We start from the raw sequence: 19,280 nt of genomic DNA, 5'->3' as shown, positions 1-19,280 counted from the left end.
TGTTATCATGATAGTGAATAAGTCTCATGAGATCTGATGGATTTATTAATGGGAGTTCTCCTGCACAAGGCATCTCTTGCCCACCGCCAGGTAAGAAGTCCCTATGCTCTTCCATCGTCTTCTGCCATGGTTGTGAGGCCTCCCCAGCCATGTGGAACTGTGATTCCATCAAACCTCTTTTTCTTTATAAGCTACCCAGTCTCAGGTATGTCTTTATTAGCAGTGTGAGAATGAACTAATACACTGTTTAACAAAAAACATTTTTCAATAATTGGTGAAAACAACAAAAAGGGATCAAAGTGATGAGGACAATAATTGCCAAAATCACTACAGGAAACCAAAACTAAATTGCCAAGCCTAATTTACACTGTTCGATTCCTACTTCAGCTCTAAATCAACTAAAATGTACCGAGGGATAGCCTCACAGGGCAGTTGAGTAGTGCTACAGAACTAACCACAAATATACTGCAGTCAAAGAGAAGCCACCCTGTCATACAATTACTGAGCATAGATTGTGTTAGAAAAAACTAATAATTATTATAGAAATTCTTAAATAAATGTAGTATAGAAACATACATATGAGGATTTTTATTACATGGTCACCATGACACTGTATTTTACCTATAGAGAACTCAGAGGATTCATTTGTGGAGGCAGCATAATTGGTTCTCAAGTTTTTAAACATATACACTTAGGATAAAATGTCTGTTAATGGAGGATTAAATGATGTATGGCATAATCACATAAAAAAAAAAGCAACCAATAACGAGAAAAAAATGCAAGCACCAAAAAATCTGTATAGTGTGATCTCAATTTAATTAAAAAATTGAAGGAATAAAACTATGTGTAAATACTTCTGTAGCCAAGATATATCAAGCCCTTTATCTCTAGAGACCAAGGTTTTGGTGGAAAAGTCAAAAAATAAGTAAACAATAAGAGTACTTTGATTTACGGATAAGAGGCATTATAAAAACAAAACAGGTTAATGGGAAAAAGAATGACTGGAGGAAGTAAAATGATAAGGCAGGGAAGACATTGCTCAGGAAGTGAGCTTTGGGCCCTGAGACCTGAATGCCAGGAAGGAACCAGTTACATGCAGATCTGGGAAGATGTCTGAAGCAGAAGGAGAGCAACTGCAAAGGCCCTGTGGTGAGGGTGAGCTGGACCGTTCACTAAGCAGAAAGAAGGTCTCCCTGGTGGAATGTGGACCAGCGCCATGGGAGTGGCAGTTGACAAGTAGGGGCAGGGATCAGATCTTGGGGATACTGTGGGGCATGGTGGGGATTTACATGTGATTATAAAAGCCACAGCAGTAACTGTTACATTTCAAGCTATAGGATGACATGATCTGATTTACAGTTTTACAAATTTACTTTGACTACTATTTGGAGAAGACTGAAATACGTGGGAATGGAAGTGAGGAGAACAATTTGGAGACCACAGTCATTCAGAGAAATAGCAGTAGCTGGGGCATGGGTGGTAATGGAAGAGATAGACATAGACAGATTTGACCAGTAGAATTACTAGGATTTACACTTAGATTGAATACAGGGAGTGAAGACACCCACTACTAGGGTTTGGGGTTGGAACCAAAGGTAAGAAAGTTCGTGTTCAGGGCAGAGTTATGTGTATGGTTCACAGATAGGAGAGGGAGGGCTAAAGCTCCCTGAAGCATCCTGGAGCCACATCTTGAAGATTTAGTTTATAAAACAAAGAATTCACTCATATTCGTCCATAAACACCATGTTTGGTCATATAGAAGTCACTGAAGAAAAGTTGTCACATTCTGTTAAAATTTCCTTGGATAAGATATTAACCTTCATATATATCTCTGTTTTATGTCAATACCTTAGGCATGAAGAAAATCACAATGAAATAAAAACTGAAGTTTTTCTCCTCGAGGCGGGGGAAAACCACCCAACCACGTGTTTTCAGATGTGTGATCTTAGATGTAAATATCTCAAACAGTATTTTAGGAGGGGGGAAAGGACAATTTTTCAACTCTTTTTCTTCTAATAAACTGCCTTCCCATTCCACCAACAGACTACCTCAGAAAAAAGGAAAATATTCTTAATTTCTGAGTAAATACATGGTTCCAATAAATTCATTAACTTCTCAGGACTGGAGCTCCTTTTAAAAAAAATTTGACTTAGCACCAAAAAAAAAAAAAAAAAAAGAAAAAAAAAAGCAGCTGATGATATTAGCTTCCCTTTTGTGCAGTCATGTGTTAAAATGCAAAAACAAGTGTTCCCTGCACCAGACCCTAACTAATTAAAAGAATTGTGATCATTCTCAAAAGTAACAAAAGGGCTCACACTTTTACATAGACTTTTAATTTCATCTCAAAGTCATAAGAACCTTATGGGGACAAGAGCCATACACCAATTCTTAACAAACAATTTTGAAAAGTACACTCGCAGCATGGGAAGCTCATTACAACACACAGAAACCAACAGCATCTGTTTCAATTTTATACTAAAGTCCATGCTGAACTAACAGCTTTAATCTGTAGGAGATACATGACACAAAAGGAAACAAGCGAAGATTCAACAAAAATATTTTTCAGTCACCTTCTCTTTGCACTTATAAGCTTACGTTCATACTTTATGTGTCCCTAAAAGGTTCTATCTTTCCAAATTTTCTGGAAAAAACACACATACACAAGCCCATGTGACATACGATGCATACTTTTGTAGAAACTTCTATACTTATAAATTCTGATGAGTAGATTTTTACGTTTCCAATATATCTGTTTTATTTATTTTCTAACTTTAGACACACTGCATCTTCCTCTTTCCAGTTATTATTAAAAAAAAAAAAAAAAGAACTCAAATCCCAGAATTCACATTAGCACTAGTTATAAGGCTTACTATGTTATTTAGGGGTTAGGGAAATTTTTATCTCAAGGACTGTGTTTCAAGGTCAGCTATTCTCATTTCTATTCACCAATCTCCTTCAATACAAAATTTTGTTAATTCTGACAGGATACAAACCTCTGTGCCCCAACTTTCCCATCTCTTACACTTAGAAATAATATATAAGCCTCAGTGGAACTCTAGCTAGTCTTACTGGTGATAGCTTCTTCTATTATGAGATTTTATGAACATGCATTATGGATTTAGAGATGGCAACTGACCTCTTAATAACACAAAGAATAATCTTGTACATGTTAGGAGAGTTTCAGGACTCTGAAAAACTTTGGTTAGAATTACTGCCTGTTAAAGTTTGAAGAGACCATAATCTAGTTCACAGAAAATACACATGAGAAAACCATGTCCTGGAAGGTTAAGATAGCTTACTCAAGGTCACACTGCTATTTGGATCTGATTTCAGGAAAGTACATGCAATCACACATAGCTTGCCTGATTAGAAACGTTTCCTATAATCTCATTGATTTATTTAACTTAGCTACATTCTAAATACTCTGATTCTAATCAGGGAATTGCAAAAGTAAATCAAGAGAAACGTATCACTAAAATGGATAAAATTATAAACGTCAAATATTGGCAAGGACTCTGAGTAGCACAAACTCTGATACACTGGCTGTACAATCATTTTAGGACACTGTTTAGCTGTTATCCATGAAAGCTGAACATACTGGGAATTACTGTTCATCCTAGCAAAAAATAAAAACAAAATCAAAAAATGGAAATACTACCAACAGTAGAAAGAATAAATAAATTGTGGTGAATCCCACAAACATGATAAAAGAAGCCCAACATAAAATAATTCTATTTGATTCTTGATTATATTAGATTTTTTAAAAAGGAAAATTAATCAATGATATTAACAAAGTCAGGACACTGGTGATCTCTGAAGGGCATGGAGGGGTGTCAGCACAAGAAGGATTTTAGGGAGATAAGTAACATTCTATTTCTTGACATTTGTGGTAGTATGATAGATAATTCACTGAGCTACACACAGATAATTTTTCTACTATGCAATATATACATTATACTTCCATTTTTGAAAAGTCTGAAAAAAACAAGCCTGTATTTACTTATGTGATGAATTTTGATATACTGATTCTGCTGCATTTAAAAACATGAGTTTTCTCTGTGTGTTCAGAAGATACTCTTCCACACTGTTTGTGTTTGGGTGAGGATGAATGGTCCCTGTGAAAATGCCTACTCTGGTTTACCTATATGATAGGCTCAGCCTATCACCCCTATAAGATGGCTCTGTAGGTAAACCCACACAGGCTTGTTTATCCTCATACTGTACATCACAGCTAGGAGTTATGTCTGACAGAGAATATGGAGAAATGATAGAAGGTAAATGGACAGAGATGTTGCTAATAAAAACTTTTGAACATCTCAACCCAAAGTTTGAAAACTAAATCTAAGCATTTCTTAGAGGCATGATGATCTTCTAGACCTGTGATAACATACAGTTTTGTTTGCCTGCCAACTCCAATCTACTGGGAAGTTACCTGGAGCGTTGGGTTGAAAAAGACTGGATGGTATGCTAGGCTATCAACAGAGAATATGGTCTATGCCATGGGCAAAAGATGCAGTGTGGGTGGCACAAGTGCCTTGCTGACTCTTATAGAGTCAACGCTTTCTCTCATAGGATAAAAATATTTTCTTAATCATTTTAAACTGTTACAAAACCTGCAATAAAGTCATAGTTTGTTATAACTACTCAACTTAACTCTTTAAAAGTTATATTATTTTAATATAATTATATTTCTAATGTATTTTAGAATGTAAGCATGTACATGTAAGCATTTACAATATTTAAATATTTTATGCTTAATATAAATTATATCATTATAATATGGTTTAAATGCTTTACTAGTGAAACAAATTCAAAAGACTACAGATTATCTTTAACAAGAAATGGTTTAAAAATATTTTTGACTGCCATTTTCTTTTTTTGGCATAAACTAAACCACACAACTTGATATTTTAGAGCGTTCATTTATCTCATCAAAACTAACGTGAAAATAAATTTTCGCACCGTAACATTCAAGAAGACTCTTGCTTTAGTTTAATAGATGCCCATGTTCTAATTACATACTACCTTATTTACAGCATCTTCTTTTTAGGTTTCTTTTGTAAAAACATATAATTTGTACTGACACAATTTCAAAAGATGCAAATACAGTGTGAAAGGAACCTAAATGTGATGCAAAGTATCATTTTAGTCAATCACACCCAGTGTTACCAGCATTACCAAATGGGGGAAAAAATGAACTGAAATTTCACACTTCTGCCTTTCACTTCCATGTAATTTCTGCATGGCCCTTATCAGTACACATACTTGATAGTAGGTTAGATTTTTAACAATACTTTATGAAAACTCCCCTTCATTTGGACATTGAATCTCAGAATTAGAAAAAAATACAGTGACGACTGGTTTCACTGAATTCATGACCCTAAATCTTAAATATATACTCAACACATTTGCTAAACTCCCTTCTTCCTCTCCCATTCTCTATCTGATGACCTTGCCTCACATTTCATTTAAGCACAGACCCACTCAAACAGGAAACCTATGTTTGCCCACCACATTTCCATCTGTACCGCACTTAGCCTCGCCTCTATACAGTGGGTGAAATGTGAACCATTCACTACTGGTCCATTCCCATATCCTGTCACTTTCAAAACATTTCCTTTGCAATTATACTCTTACCAGAATTTCCCTCTTGCAGTGGAAAATGCAACCCTTTCTTTGATTCTCTTTCTACTTTCATGGCAGAGTCTGCTAGTTGCCTACTAAATATTGATCCTCTCCTCCTTCTTTCTCAAATAGAATAATCCCCAATTTTAGTGAGCACACTGAAATCCTGCTAAGATGTTTTCAGCCTCTCTGGCAGCTAGGTGTAGCCTAGCTTATGATCAATTACATAAGCAGAGGTGAGTAAGACTCTGGAAAGTCTCTTTAAAATGGAAAGAGTGGGTGCTTCTCCTTCCCTTCCTCCATCTACACTTGCAATATGGCTATGAGAACATTCTTTTCAAAGTCACCAGTTTACCAACTCCAAGTATCTGCTTTTATCTTAGTCTCTCAGTAGCACTGGACAGAGATAATGCCTCACTCATTCTTGAAACATTCTTTAACTTCTAGAAATCTACCACATCTTGATTTTTATCTTACCACACAGGTCACTCCTTAGATTCTTCAAGCTATTTTCCTGATTTCAACATTTTTTAATGTTCCAGGCCTGTTTACTAACTCTCATGTGATTACTTCACACCTATGGTTTTAAATAACACTTATACTCTGAAGACACTCTGACTTCCAAATTCTTGAGATGTCTGATTTCTCCACTTAGATATCTAAATGACATCTCAAAATGTACTTGGTCAAAACAAAACTCTCTCCTACTTGTCCTGAACTGTAGTCCCTCCCATCTCAGTACACACTTGCCACCACCTAGTCAGTTGCTCAATGCTAAAACTATGGAGTCATCTTTAACTCCTTCTTTCCTCTGTCACCCCTACGCACGCACATCAGCGAGTCCCGCTGGCTCTACCTCCAAAATACACTCACTGCTTCTCTTCATCTCTACTGCTATCACCCCAGTGCAAGCCAACATCTCTCTTCCCAGACCTCTGTGATGACCAGCATATCTCCCTGCTATTCCCCCAATGTCTGTTTTCTATGCAGCAGCCAAAGCGATTTTTTCAAAACGTAGATCTGATTATGTCTCTCCTCTGGTTATACACTTCCAGTGATTTCCACTGCCTCTGAAAATGAAATCTAAACTCCATGAACGACCTACAAGGCCCCAGCTGACCCGCCAGACCCCTCTGGTTTCACCTCCTGGCACTCTTGCCCCAGGTGTTGTGCCTCAGCCATGCTGGCTTTTTCCCTTTTCCCTATTTTCTGAATATTTTCAAGCCCAGGGCTGCTTTTGAATTTTTAATACTAGTTATTCCTTCTGTCTGAAATGTCCTTTCTCTGAATCTTCTCACTACCAGTCCCTCCTTGTCCTTATTCAGACCATCTAAAGCAAAGGCAGCTTCCCCAGTCACTTGCTCTCACCTCATGTTCACTGTATTGTCTTTAAAGAAAATTAAGTTACTCATTATTTCTCCTTACTACACTGTAAACTACTATGAGAGCAGGACCTCATAGATTGTTTACTGCTACATTCCTACAGTTTGGAACAGTATCTAGCAAGTAGTATGTGCCCCAAACAATTATTTGTTGAATGAATCACATTAGAATATCAAAATTAAAACCTGCTTAGTCTGAGCTATGATTCCTATGTTTAAAATTCTTATTAATAAATCTGAGAAATATCTGACCATCTTTTTCTGGTCACTGATAAGCAATCTCATTCCTCCTAAGGGAGGCAATTCTCCCTTAACAACTTGGATTATTCAAAAGCCCTTCCTCCTTCGCAAGTTGAAATCTGTACATTTGTGGAGGTCCCTATGTTCATGCAGAATATACGGCTTCTGTTTTACACATGGCAGTGATTCAAATATCTGGAGATGGTGACTGTATCTTCGCCTGCATGAACAGTCCCAGACTTCTCAACAGCTCTTCACATGGAGCGTGGAGTATCACCACCATCCCTTTACACACTCCAAGATTGCCCTACATGTATTCACACCTAGCTACCAACCATGCCATAAATATTCAACTCTGGCTCAATTTGTCACTTTTCATCCATTGTCACCTGATCTCTTTCTTAGGGAACATGGTCTAATTTAAGACAACCCTTTTCTTCTTCCAGTTCACGTTCACACACAATCTTCAATCCACGTATCTTTCATACTACCTACTGCTTGCTACTTCCACAATCTCGGTATAGGACAGTCATTCCTCATCCTCAATTCCTGACACTGTTTAGCTTTCCCAACACAGGATGCTTATTTATTCTCTTCTTTGGAGGAAGGCCTCTTGGCCTCCTTTCTTGTATAAAGGTCCTAATTTTCCACACTTGTAATTAGAATTATAAGCTCCCTAATTTCTGCATAGGTAGACAGATATACCTGTGGCAGACCGGTACTATTATTTCTAACCAGCAGCAAGGGAGCCATTTAAAAAAAACAGAGGCTCTTCTGTAGCCACCATCAGAACAGATCTGAAGCCAGAGGAGCAAAGCAGAGCCAACACTACTGCCCTGTGACAAACTGCAGCAGCTCTCAATGTACCATTCCTAGGTTCCCTGCTGTGGACAACATGGTGCCTGACACTGTGTACTTCCCTGTTCTTCTAGGAACAGGCAAGTTCCAGAAATCACCTCAAATCCGAGTAAGTGTTATTTTATACCATTGTTCACAGCAGCACCTTTTTAGAGCCACTTGTAATCTAGTTTTACTCTCGTTGCTCCTAAAACACACCAGCATCTCATTTAAATCATTCAAAGTAACAACTGTAGGGGAGTTAATGATTAGATAAAGAAACACAGTAAGATCATTTGAAAACACTACTTCCGCAATTCAAAAGAATAGCCTTGTAAGGAAGTAGGCTGAAGAATAAACCTGTATTAACACACTCTGAAGGAAGAAAGAGTTCAGGTACTGAGAGCAAAATGACTAGAATCACCCAAGATATGTGATTAGCTATAATTTAGAAACAAAAAACAAAGAAAAAAAAACTTATAGACTCAAATCTGCTAGAATGATTTACTTCATACATATCCTGACAAGGAATAGTTCTGAATGAAATGTCACACTGCATCAGTCTACTGGTATTCTATCTCTGACAAGTGTAACAAACAATAATTTGTGGGGAATGCATGTCTGATTGTCTGTGCTATCTTCCTCAATAGATTAAAACATCCCCTTCTTAGTTCCTCTTGTTCCTTAATAAGGTACCACATACTTGCCCTTCACAAGATAAACGTAACCCATATCCAGTCAGATTTTATTTGTAATAAACTTGATGTCCCGTCAGCCCTTGGTAGTGCTACCTGGTTCCAAACCTATGAGACTGAGTCAACAGCTATCATCTCATCTAGAACCAGAGAGCTTTAAAGCAAATATAAGAATCCATTATCCTTTTAAACCTTTTTTGTATTTAATGAAATAATGTATTATGTGCCTGGCCCTGAATTCCTCTAGAAAAACGCAGTAAATGTTATCTCAAATATAATTCTCTTGCATTCATTCTGAAGAGTTGGAGCCTTTTAAAACTTGTTGTTAGAGGAATGCTCCTCCCTCACTTGATCAGCAGAGTTGTCCTTTTATGAACCTCCCCCAAGTTCAGTTAAGAGTGGAAACAAACAGGGAAGTCCATTTAAAACCTTAACTCACAACATTGTGTGATCTTCTGGATGTTGGAAGAGATCCTCTGGGCCAGCTGGGCGGGGTCACCACCAACTCCTGGAGTGTAAGACATGGCTGAGGTGCTTATTCACTAATTTCATCAGATGTTGGTAGGCTGTGCAGTTTTCGAAGCAGACACCTAAATAATAACACATCAAACAATTAAAATTGCATATTCTCTTTGAAAACTTACTTGATCTCTTAAAGAAAAATTATTAAATCCCTTTCCTGTATATAATTTTAGTTGTTTACATATTTTTTCCTTAACTAAACTGCAAACAATTATAAGGCAGAGCCCACAAGCTATTTATCTTTCCCCAACATTTAAAACAACTTAGCACAAAGAGGCATTTAAATATTTATTAAATGGAACACAGACTTTTCAGGCTATCCCCAGAAATTTCATTGTATTAGGTTGGTGCAAAAGTAATGGCAGTTTTTGCCATTACAAGTAATTGTAAAAACCATGATTACTTTTGCACCAACCTTGATATCTGATTTAACACACACACAGGGCCTGCTCAGGAACGTATGACTGATAGGGCTCTAATTTTAATGGAAAAGGTTACATCTGAAATAGTGGAGCCAACCACTGACAAGCAAATGTTTATCAAACCTTCCCGGCAAAGGAAGTAGAATGAATGACTCTCCCCTTCCAGCAGCCAGCATTTCAGGATACAAGAGACACTGAGATACTGCTACAGGAGGAAGGTCAGATGACACTGTCTACCTCTTCAATCCACACCACTCCAATCAGGGTTTGGAAAGAAAGTTGAAAAGAAATGTCCCTGAGTACGGGACTATACACAGCAAAGAATTTCAACTACTCCCACCTCATCTTTTCCCTGACTATGCACTGGAATACTGCAAAGTCGTTGGTGGTCAATTTGTAAAACACTCTCTACTAAGAGCCTGCTACAGGCCCAGCATTAAACTAAGCACCTGGGCAATGCAAACAAACCAAACACACTGACACAGTATCTGCTCAAATCAAGTTTGTCATTTAGGAGAGAGGATGAAGTTAATAATGCAAACCAACAAAAATCCCCCCCAAATCCATAAAAGATCACATGCTAGTCTAAAATGAGAAGAGCTACGAAAAGAAAAAATGACCATCGCCCTTATATAGAAAGAATTTATGGAACGGAAACATAAGATCTGGATACTTGGTTATGACCAGTATGCAGAACCACAAAGGCAAGGATGTGAAGAGGGTGGAGAGACCCAGAGCATGTGGAAAGGGCACATGCAGTATGATATTTACTAAAGGAAGTGAAGGTTCCTGGCCAACCCTGGATCAGATGATTCACAGCTGGGACAAGGGGGAAACAACACAGAAAGGAAAAGAGAGGAACGGCCTAACATTTCTCGCACATCTGCAACATGGAAAGTATTTCACACAGACTAATTTAATTTTCACAACCTCCTCCTTAAAGTAAGTGGCATTATTCTTGTTTTAATGATGAGCAAACAGTGGGCTTATTATAATTAAGTAATGATAACACAACCCACCCACAAGTGGAGGTGGGATTCAGTCCCAGGGTTCTGATGCCAAGGCTATCCATGTTTTGCTACCACATAGAGCTAACGCCACAGATGATTTCTGGTAAAAGAGAAGAAGCCACAGTGAAATATGTGTCTTTGCTCTAAGGGACAGTATTGGCAGGAAGTACAACAGCTGAACTGGTTCCATGCCTGGAACTCTGGTGCACTTTGAATGTGCCTGGCCACCCTGAAAGTCCTGGCTGCTTTTAGATATTCTCCAATTTCCTTCTCAGGTACAGTTGATCTATTCTGGGCTCTTTGAGTCTCACCAAATCCTAGAGACAGATCCAAAACCAATTGCATAAAAGGGTAAATTCAAACCTAAAGTCAGACAGCTGGACCACTACAGTGGGGAGACAGGATTAACCTTCCTTCCAGGTAGCCTTGGACTTGGACCCAGACACAACAAGAGCAGACCTCAGGATTCAATGACACCAACACCATCCAGAACATCCTTGAAACCATGCAATTTTAAATGCATCTCCAAGTCGCTTAAAAAAAAAATACAGGTTTTCAAATAGCCAAAGCAATTTTAAGCAAAAAGAACAAAGTTGGAGGCATCACATTACCTGACCTCAAATTATACTACAAGGGTATGGTAACTAAAACAGCAAGATATTCATATAAAAACAGACACATAGAACAATGGAACAGAAAAGAGAACTCAGAAGTAAAGTCACATATCTACAGCCAATTGATCTTTTTGACAAAGTTGACAAAAACATACACTGAGGAAAGGACACCCTTTTCAATATATGGTGCTGGGAAAATTGAATTGCCACATGTGGAAGAGTAAAACTGGACCCTTATTTCTCACCATTAAAAAAAATCAATCAGGGTGGATTAAAGACTTAAACATAATACCTGAAAGGATTAAAATACCAAAAGAAAATCTAGGGAAAACTCTTCTGGACATTGGTCTAGGCAAAGAATTTATGACTAAGACTTCAAAAGCACAAGCAACAACACCAAAAATAGACAAAAATAGACTTAATTAAACTAAAAAGCTTCCGCACAGCAAAAGAAATAATAAACAGAATGAACAGACAACCTGTAGAATGGGAGAAAAATATCTGCAAACCATACATCCAACAAGACTAATATCCAGAATTTACAAGAAACTCAAACAACTCAACAACAACAACAACAAAAAACCTCACAAATGACCCCATTAAAAAGTGGGCAAAGCATATGAATAGACATTTTTCAAAAGAAGACATACAAATGGCCAAGAAGCATATGAAAAAATGCTTAACATTAATAAGCATCAGAGAAATGCAAATTAAAACCACGATGAGATATCTCATAACAGTCAGAATGGCTGTGAAACAGTCATCCAGAAACAGATTTTAAGGAAAAAAAAAGAAAAAAAGTCAAACAAATACAGATGTTGGCAAGGATGCAGAGAAAAAGGAACACACACACTGTTGGTGAGAGTGTAAAGTAGTACAACCTCTATAGAAAACAGTATGGCGAGCCATCAAAGCACTAAAAATAGAACTAATATTTGATCTAGTAACCTCACTACTGGGTATCTACCCAAAAGAAAAGAAACCATTATACCAAAAGGATATCTGCCATCGTATGTCTATTGTAGCACTATTCACAACAGCAAAGATTTGGGTCAACCTAAGTGCCCATCAAGTGTCTATTAACATTCCTGAATGCATAAAGAAAATGTAGTGTATATAAATGCAATGGAATACTATTCAGCCTTTAAAAGACTGAAGTCATGTCTTTTGCAGCAACACAGTTGGAACTGGAGGCCATTATCTTAAGTGAAATGACTCAGAAACAAAGTCAAATGCTGCAAGTTCTCACTTGTAAGTGGAAGCTACAATGTGTACACATGGACAACGTGTGGAATAATAAGACACGGGAGACTCAAAAGGATAGGAGGGTAAGGGATGAGAAATTACTTAATGGGTACAATGTACATTATTCAGGTGATGGTTACACTAAAAGCCCAGGCTTCACAACTATGCAATATATCCATGTAACAATACTGCATTTGCACCCCTTAAATTTATATAAATAAAATGGCTTTATTGAGATATAATTTACATGCCACACAATACACCCACTTGAAGTACACAATCTAACGGTTTTTAATATATTCACAATACTGTACAATCATCACTTTTAGAACATTTCCATTACTCTAAAAGGAAAGTTTGTAATCATTAGCAATCATTCTCCATTTCTCCCAACCTCACTGGCCAAAGGCAACTACTAATCTACCTTATATCTTTATAGGTTTGCCTATTCAGGACATTTCATAGGAATGGAATCATACGTGTTCTTCAAGACTAGCTTCCTCGTCTCAGTATGTTTCCAAGGTCCATTTGTGTTGTATCATATATCAGTACTTCATTCCTTGTTACTGCCAAATAATATTCCAAGATATGGATAAAGACAATTTTCTCTTGGTTCAATGACACCTTCCTTTCTCCTTTCCCTCTATCAAGTAGATCTCTGGAAAAACTGGCTTACAGCCAAAACAAACACATTGAATGAAAAAATGTTCAGTTTGTTATTCATGTACTCTCCAGGGAGGCTCCTCCATACACATGATTCCATTTTAGCCTATACCTGAATGAGTCTCACATCCATGTCTCCAGCTCATACCCTTGGCTCTCTCTAGTATCTACATGTCTGTGAAAGCCACAAGAATTCAGCTACTGCCTGTGCAGCACACAGTGGAACTAGCAACTGGAAATCTCTACTTTGGGCAAGACATTCAGCATTTGGGCCTGCTGCTAGGATCAAAATGAAACAGTACATATCCAGATACCAGATGCTTTTCTACCCTCCACAGAGAAAAGTTATGATCTGTTCTTGCAGCTGTAAGACCAACATCAGCACAAGACCATGACAAACTCACCTGTCTCAAAACCACACAACCACACCTGAGGCCTAATCTCTCTCCCATGAAGAGTTCTATCAAGTCAAACACAGTATTCTATAGCATCTTCCTTACCCTCAAACCAGTGTAGCCCAAGACTTCTCACTGTTTTCTTTCAAGGTCACCTTTCTTTTCCTCTCTACAAAATCAACAACCACGTAGTCACAAACACAATCAATTTTCTTCATCCCTCTCCCAAGCTACTAAATGTGAGAAAGTTCCTGCTGGGGAGACAATTGGCAACTGGCTTCATTCACCCAAAGAGCTGCTACTTAGATTGACTGGAATCAAGAGTTTTGTTTTAGTTTTTCTTTGTTTGGCGTTACTGTTGTTGTTGTTTGTGGTGTGATCACGACTCACTGCAGCCCTGACTTCTGGGCTTAAACAATCCTCCCACCTCAGCATCCCAAGTAGCTGGGACTACAGGCGCCTGCCACCACATCCCACGAATTTTTTAATTTTTTTTTTTTTAAGACGGAGTCTCCCTCTGTCACCCAGGCTGGAGTGCAGTGGTGCAATCTCAGCTCACTGCAACCTCTGCCTCCTGGCTTGAACTCCTGGGCTCATGCGATCCTCTCGTCTCAGCCTCCCAAAGTACTGGGATTACAGGTTTGAGCCATTGTACCTAGCCAGGAATCACAAGTGAAGAATGAAAAGCAATTTGCAAAAGATGGAGAAGAAAGACATGTAAAATAAAATAAGGTTAACAATGGCCAGGCGGCCGGTTAGCTCAGTTGGTGAGCACTTGGTGCTCAACAATGGCCAACACTCATCCAGGACTTATATTTCCTAAGACTTTTAAATTTATTTTCTCAGTTAACTCTTATAAGCCTGTGACATCGGTATAATTACTAATGTCATATTTTTTACATGAAGAAACTGAGGCATAATGAGAATAAATAATATGCTTAAGCAAAGGAGCTAAAATTTGAAAATATCACAGAGCCCACATTTTTCAAACACTAAACCATACTGCTTCCTTGTACAACAAAGTTGAAGGCAGGTGAATCCATTCAATTAGAAAAACCAAATTTACCACTTTTTCTGCAAGCCCCTATTGAGGTTTTGCTATTCCCACTCCCAGGATGAAGGAACATGTTTGGGATAACTACATGAGTTGATCAAAGTAACACAGAGGAATAGCTCATTTCTTTTCTCTATTATTCTGCTAATAAGTGGTATCTAAAAGGCAACAACAGTTGGCTCCTTTGATAATTAGATACCAAAAGTAAAGGAACCAAATGGCTGTCTTTAAAAAATATGTACAGAAATACACGCATAGACAGATAGGTAACTACAAATTGATTAAAAGCTTATGATCTCTGCATATAGGCTAAATGGATGATGAGTTATTCAGATGTCTGCTTTCCACATCAGTCTCCATTACCTAGCCCAGAGCTGCTATGCACTAAAGTACTCTTGCTGAATATTTTTGAAAGCCCATTCAGAATTCCTATTTCATTGTTTAGAATAATAATTATATAATTCATTATCTAGACCTGCACTGTCTAATAGTGTAGCCACTAACTAATGCGCTGTTAAAATTAAAATTATAGTGGTTACTAGAAGCAAGGAAGGATAGGGAGGGGGATAGTCAGAGGTTGGTAAACTAATACCAAAATACAGCTAGGTAGAAAGAATGAAGTCTAGTGTTCTATACCCCTAAAAGGTGACTATAATTAATTACAGTTTATTGCATATTTTCAAATAGATAGAAGAATAAATTTTGAATGCTCTTAACACAAAGAAATGTTAAATGTTTGAGGTAATGGATATGCTAATTACCCTGATTTGATCATTATGCATTGTATACATCTATGAAGTATCACATGTACCATACAAATATGTATAATCATTATCTGTCAATTAAAATAATAAAAGAAAAAATATCTCATCACAGGTTATTTTAAGTTGCTAACAATGTAACTGATTGCATTAAGAAACTATACTTTTACTCTACATTTCAGGTGACAATTTACACCTTTTTATATTGTGTATCATATTGTAGCTCTCGTTTTTATAGAATTAAAATTACGTTAACTGAAAAATCCAGTTCTTCAGTCATATCAGACACCTTTCAAATGTTCAAAAATTCTGTGTGGCTAGTGGCCAGCAGCTTGGACAGCTCATTCATAGACCACTTCCATTATCACAGAAAGATCTACTGCATAGTGCGAATCACATCTCAATAATCTTCTATGAAGATATACAAACACTATAAAGAGAAAAACGGGAAGGGAGAATCAAAGTGCAACACTCATTTGAGAGTCTTCTCAAGATTGCTTCTAAAGAATACAAAAGAATGAACAAAGGAATGTTAAAATTTCACCTTAAAGTGTCATACACTACTCCCAGTTAAAATCAGATATACTGTAGAATCCTTAAGATTTCCATTTCGCACATATCTCACGCTCTATAAATCTAACCTGGGCAAAGAAGTGGTGAATTTCACTTTCTTAATCATTAGCATCAGCATAAACAACTGGACCTCTCTCTACCCTCTACCCCAAATAAATTTTGAGGGGTGGGGAGGTGGACATTGTTTTGTCTGTTTTGTGGACTGCACTATTCTCAGTGCCTGGATACATCATAAGTGCTTAGTAAATATTTGTAGAATGAATGAATGTACCCACTTCCTAAGAACACACACCAGCCTGAGGGTAAATATTGCCATTTCTAAAACATAAAATTCCAGTGCCTTCTTTCAGATCCTGAAGGTCCCAGGCTTCTTGCTGCCTTGGGCCTTTGTTGGGTGCCATTTCCTATTTCTCGAAGGCTATTCTCATGATCTCCATGTGACTGGCTCCTTCTCCCCAGCAAGGCCTCATCACATGCTAGAGAAACCTTTGTGGCCACTCTGATCTGAAGTGAGAACTCACCACTGTCCACTCTTTGTCAGTTTAACTTATTGCTTCACAATACTTAATAGCCTAATTAGTAGACTGTTTATTATTGATCCCTACACCTCTGGAATACAAACAGGAGCTACTTCTAGAATATAAACAGGAGAGAGATGACCTTGTTACCCTGTGGTAATCTACAATGCCTGGTGCATAGTAAATGCTCAAGCAATGTGAGGGTGCTCTGTCTATATAAGTATTCTCTGCACAAACTACATTAACTGCATTCTTTGGCCTTATCTCTTCCATCCACTGAACTTTTGCACTACTTGGTTTTAGTTCACAATCCTAAGGATTTTTTTTGTTCACACTTTCACACATGAAACTTGCAAATTAAATGTAATCACAGGAAACTTTACTCAAACTTACTGTGGATATTTTCTATAATTTACTTTTGTTTTTTTTTTTTTTTCAGCTGGAGTCTCGCTCTGTGGCCCAGGCTGGAGTATAGTGGTGTGGTCTTGGCTCACTGAAACCTCTGCCTCCCAGCTTAAAGCAATTCTCCTGCCTGCCTCAGCCTCCCGAGTAGTAGGAATTACAGGTGCGCTCCACCATGCCTGGCTAATTTTTGTATATTTGGTAGAGACGGGGTTTCACCATGTTGGTTAGGCTGGTTTCGAAGTCCTGACCTAGTGATCTGCCCTCCTCAGCCTCCCAAAGTGCTGGGATTACAGGCGTGAGCTACTGCGCCCAGGCTTTATAATTTACTTTTCAACCATCAGCACTTAAAAGTTTGGGGTCAAAATCAAAAAGGATGACTTTGTTATCAAGAGCAACATAAGTAACATAGCTGAGGAAAAATGATGATGTTAATGAGTTAATATGGTATCATATTAACCTCTGCAGAAACTGTGAAGTTAAGAGCGTAATTCTTAACTAGTCACAGGTCTGAGGCCAACTTCTCCAAGTGGCCTTCAAGGTCTGTCCACATCACAAGACACAATTTAACACCATTATCACCCTCTGCCCAGGTGTGCTCTGAGCACCTGCAGAAGAAATGTCCACCTCCAACATTATTAAAAGCACAGAATTTCATAATTACTTCTTTTTTTTCCAGATTCTGGGCAAGTTTTATATTATACTCAGAATACAATTATCTGATGTAAACAAAAATTAACCTATATATAGATAAGAGCCAAGGAAATGTAAGAAATTTGTGGGGAAAAAACGCACAGCATTTGATCAGAAATGCAACTTTTTTTCTTTGTCTGAATTTAAAGAAAGTAACCTAGAAAATAAGGTGGAGGAAATACTTGAAATATTTTATGTATGTTTAAAGGTTCATATGTAAATTAATTAAAGGTGTAGGCTAACAATGTCAAAGAAAGTATGTTAAAGTCATCAAGCCAAATAAAAAAGCAAATACTATGAGCCACTGAATAAACATACACGGTTCGTTTGTTACAGCCATACATTTTTCAGTTCCTCTATATTCGGGAAGTTTAAAGCGTGTTTTTCAATCCGTGAGCTGAAAAGAGGAAGAGGTCATTGGTCGTGTCTGGATTCCTGAGCTGGGCCCCAGCCGGCCCTGGCGCCCGCCCCGGGGTGAGCTCAGCTCGCTACGCGCCTCGGGAGCGCTGCCCAGGGGACCGCGGCGGGTGCCGGGCTGGCCGGGCCCACCTGACCACAGCCGTGCGCGCCAGAAATGCGGAAGTCGCCGCGCCCCTGCACCGGACCGGGGGCCGTGTGGAGCCTCGGGCGCTCCGGGAGCCGGGGCAGCCTGGCCAGCCTGGCCCTTCCTCGCCTCCCGAATGCCAGCTGCAGAGCGCAGGGCGGTGGCCACCAGACCACGCGCACAAACAAGGAGGCGCAGCAGCCGCAGGGCACCGTGCCTCCCTGTCGCCCGGCGAGGGAGCTTCCCTCCCCAGGGTCCTCTTACCTGCAACTCCGCGGCTCCCTCCTACACCTCTACCCACCGTCACGCACCTACCCCTGAGACTCCAGTAGCAATTATCAGCTGATGGGCGGCGGCGTTGGGACGCCCAATGCGCATGCCCACAGCACAGCACAAGGAAGAAGGCAGGGCTCACCCCTTTCCTATTGGCCCAGGGGACTGAGTGACAGCAGCCCTCACCGCCCCCTCCAGTTTCAAGCTAAGGAATGGGGGTATCAGCAAAATTGCAGGGGAGCTGTTCTATGAAGCCTGACGTAGAAATGGTGAACGCCTCTTAGCCTGCGTGCAAAAAAGCAGAGGACGGAATGGAGGATAGTTGTCTTCTTTATCTGGTGAAGACAGCCTCCCTACACGCGGGTCTTCACCCCGCCCCATTAGCTCTTGCCTATCTTGTTAGCTAACCTTTAACTCTGCAGTAGATCGCGTTCACAACTCCATCGAAAAATGCAAACGCGAATACACAATCCTAGCAGGAACAACGAAGGAATAAGTGAAGAGTCTTCTCTGGGTGCTCATTTAGTAAACAAGTTTTCCTAGCACATACAAGTCATTCTAAGCCTTCCTGAAAAGCAGGGCGTAGTTTTCACAGGGTTTAAAACAAGCAGAGACGGTTCCAGTCATAAATATCCAAATATACTGTAATTATTAGATGAAAAGCATCAATTGCTACAAGTGAAAGAAAGCCCTTACCAAATTAATTAGAAGATAGATTGGCTTAGCCTTTGCCTATTTTCTAAAAGAATCACCAGGATACGTGATATCGAAAGTCCAGATGCACTTAGGTGGAAAAAAAAAGCAAAACCCAG

At 38.8% G+C, this 19,280-nt stretch overlaps 1 protein-coding gene across 1 annotated transcript in view; it reads right to left on the bottom strand.

The window, feature by feature from the left end:
* STX7 (syntaxin 7) overlaps window positions 1-18,566 on the bottom strand; it is a 54,910-nt gene extending 36,344 nt beyond the window's left edge. Inside the window, exons 1-2 of the mRNA XM_012474383.3 lie at window positions 18,460-18,566; window positions 9,219-9,369 (exon numbers count right to left, since the gene is read on the bottom strand). Of these exons, the coding sequence (XP_012329806.1) occupies window positions 9,219-9,303 (85 nt within the window). The 5' untranslated portion in view covers window positions 9,304-9,369; window positions 18,460-18,566. The remainder of the gene's footprint in view (window positions 1-9,218; window positions 9,370-18,459) is intronic.
* Between the last annotated feature and the right edge of the window lie 714 nt (window positions 18,567-19,280).

This window comes from Aotus nancymaae, unplaced genomic scaffold (genome assembly GCF_030222135.1).
Source record: "Aotus nancymaae isolate 86718 unplaced genomic scaffold, 86718_ANA_hifiasm-v0.15.2.pri h1tg000040l, whole genome shotgun sequence".
In the NCBI taxonomy this organism is placed as follows: domain Eukaryota; kingdom Metazoa; phylum Chordata; class Mammalia; order Primates; family Aotidae; genus Aotus; species Aotus nancymaae.
Note: the sequence above shows the minus strand (reverse complement) of the source record. Positions and strands in the feature narration are given on the sequence as shown.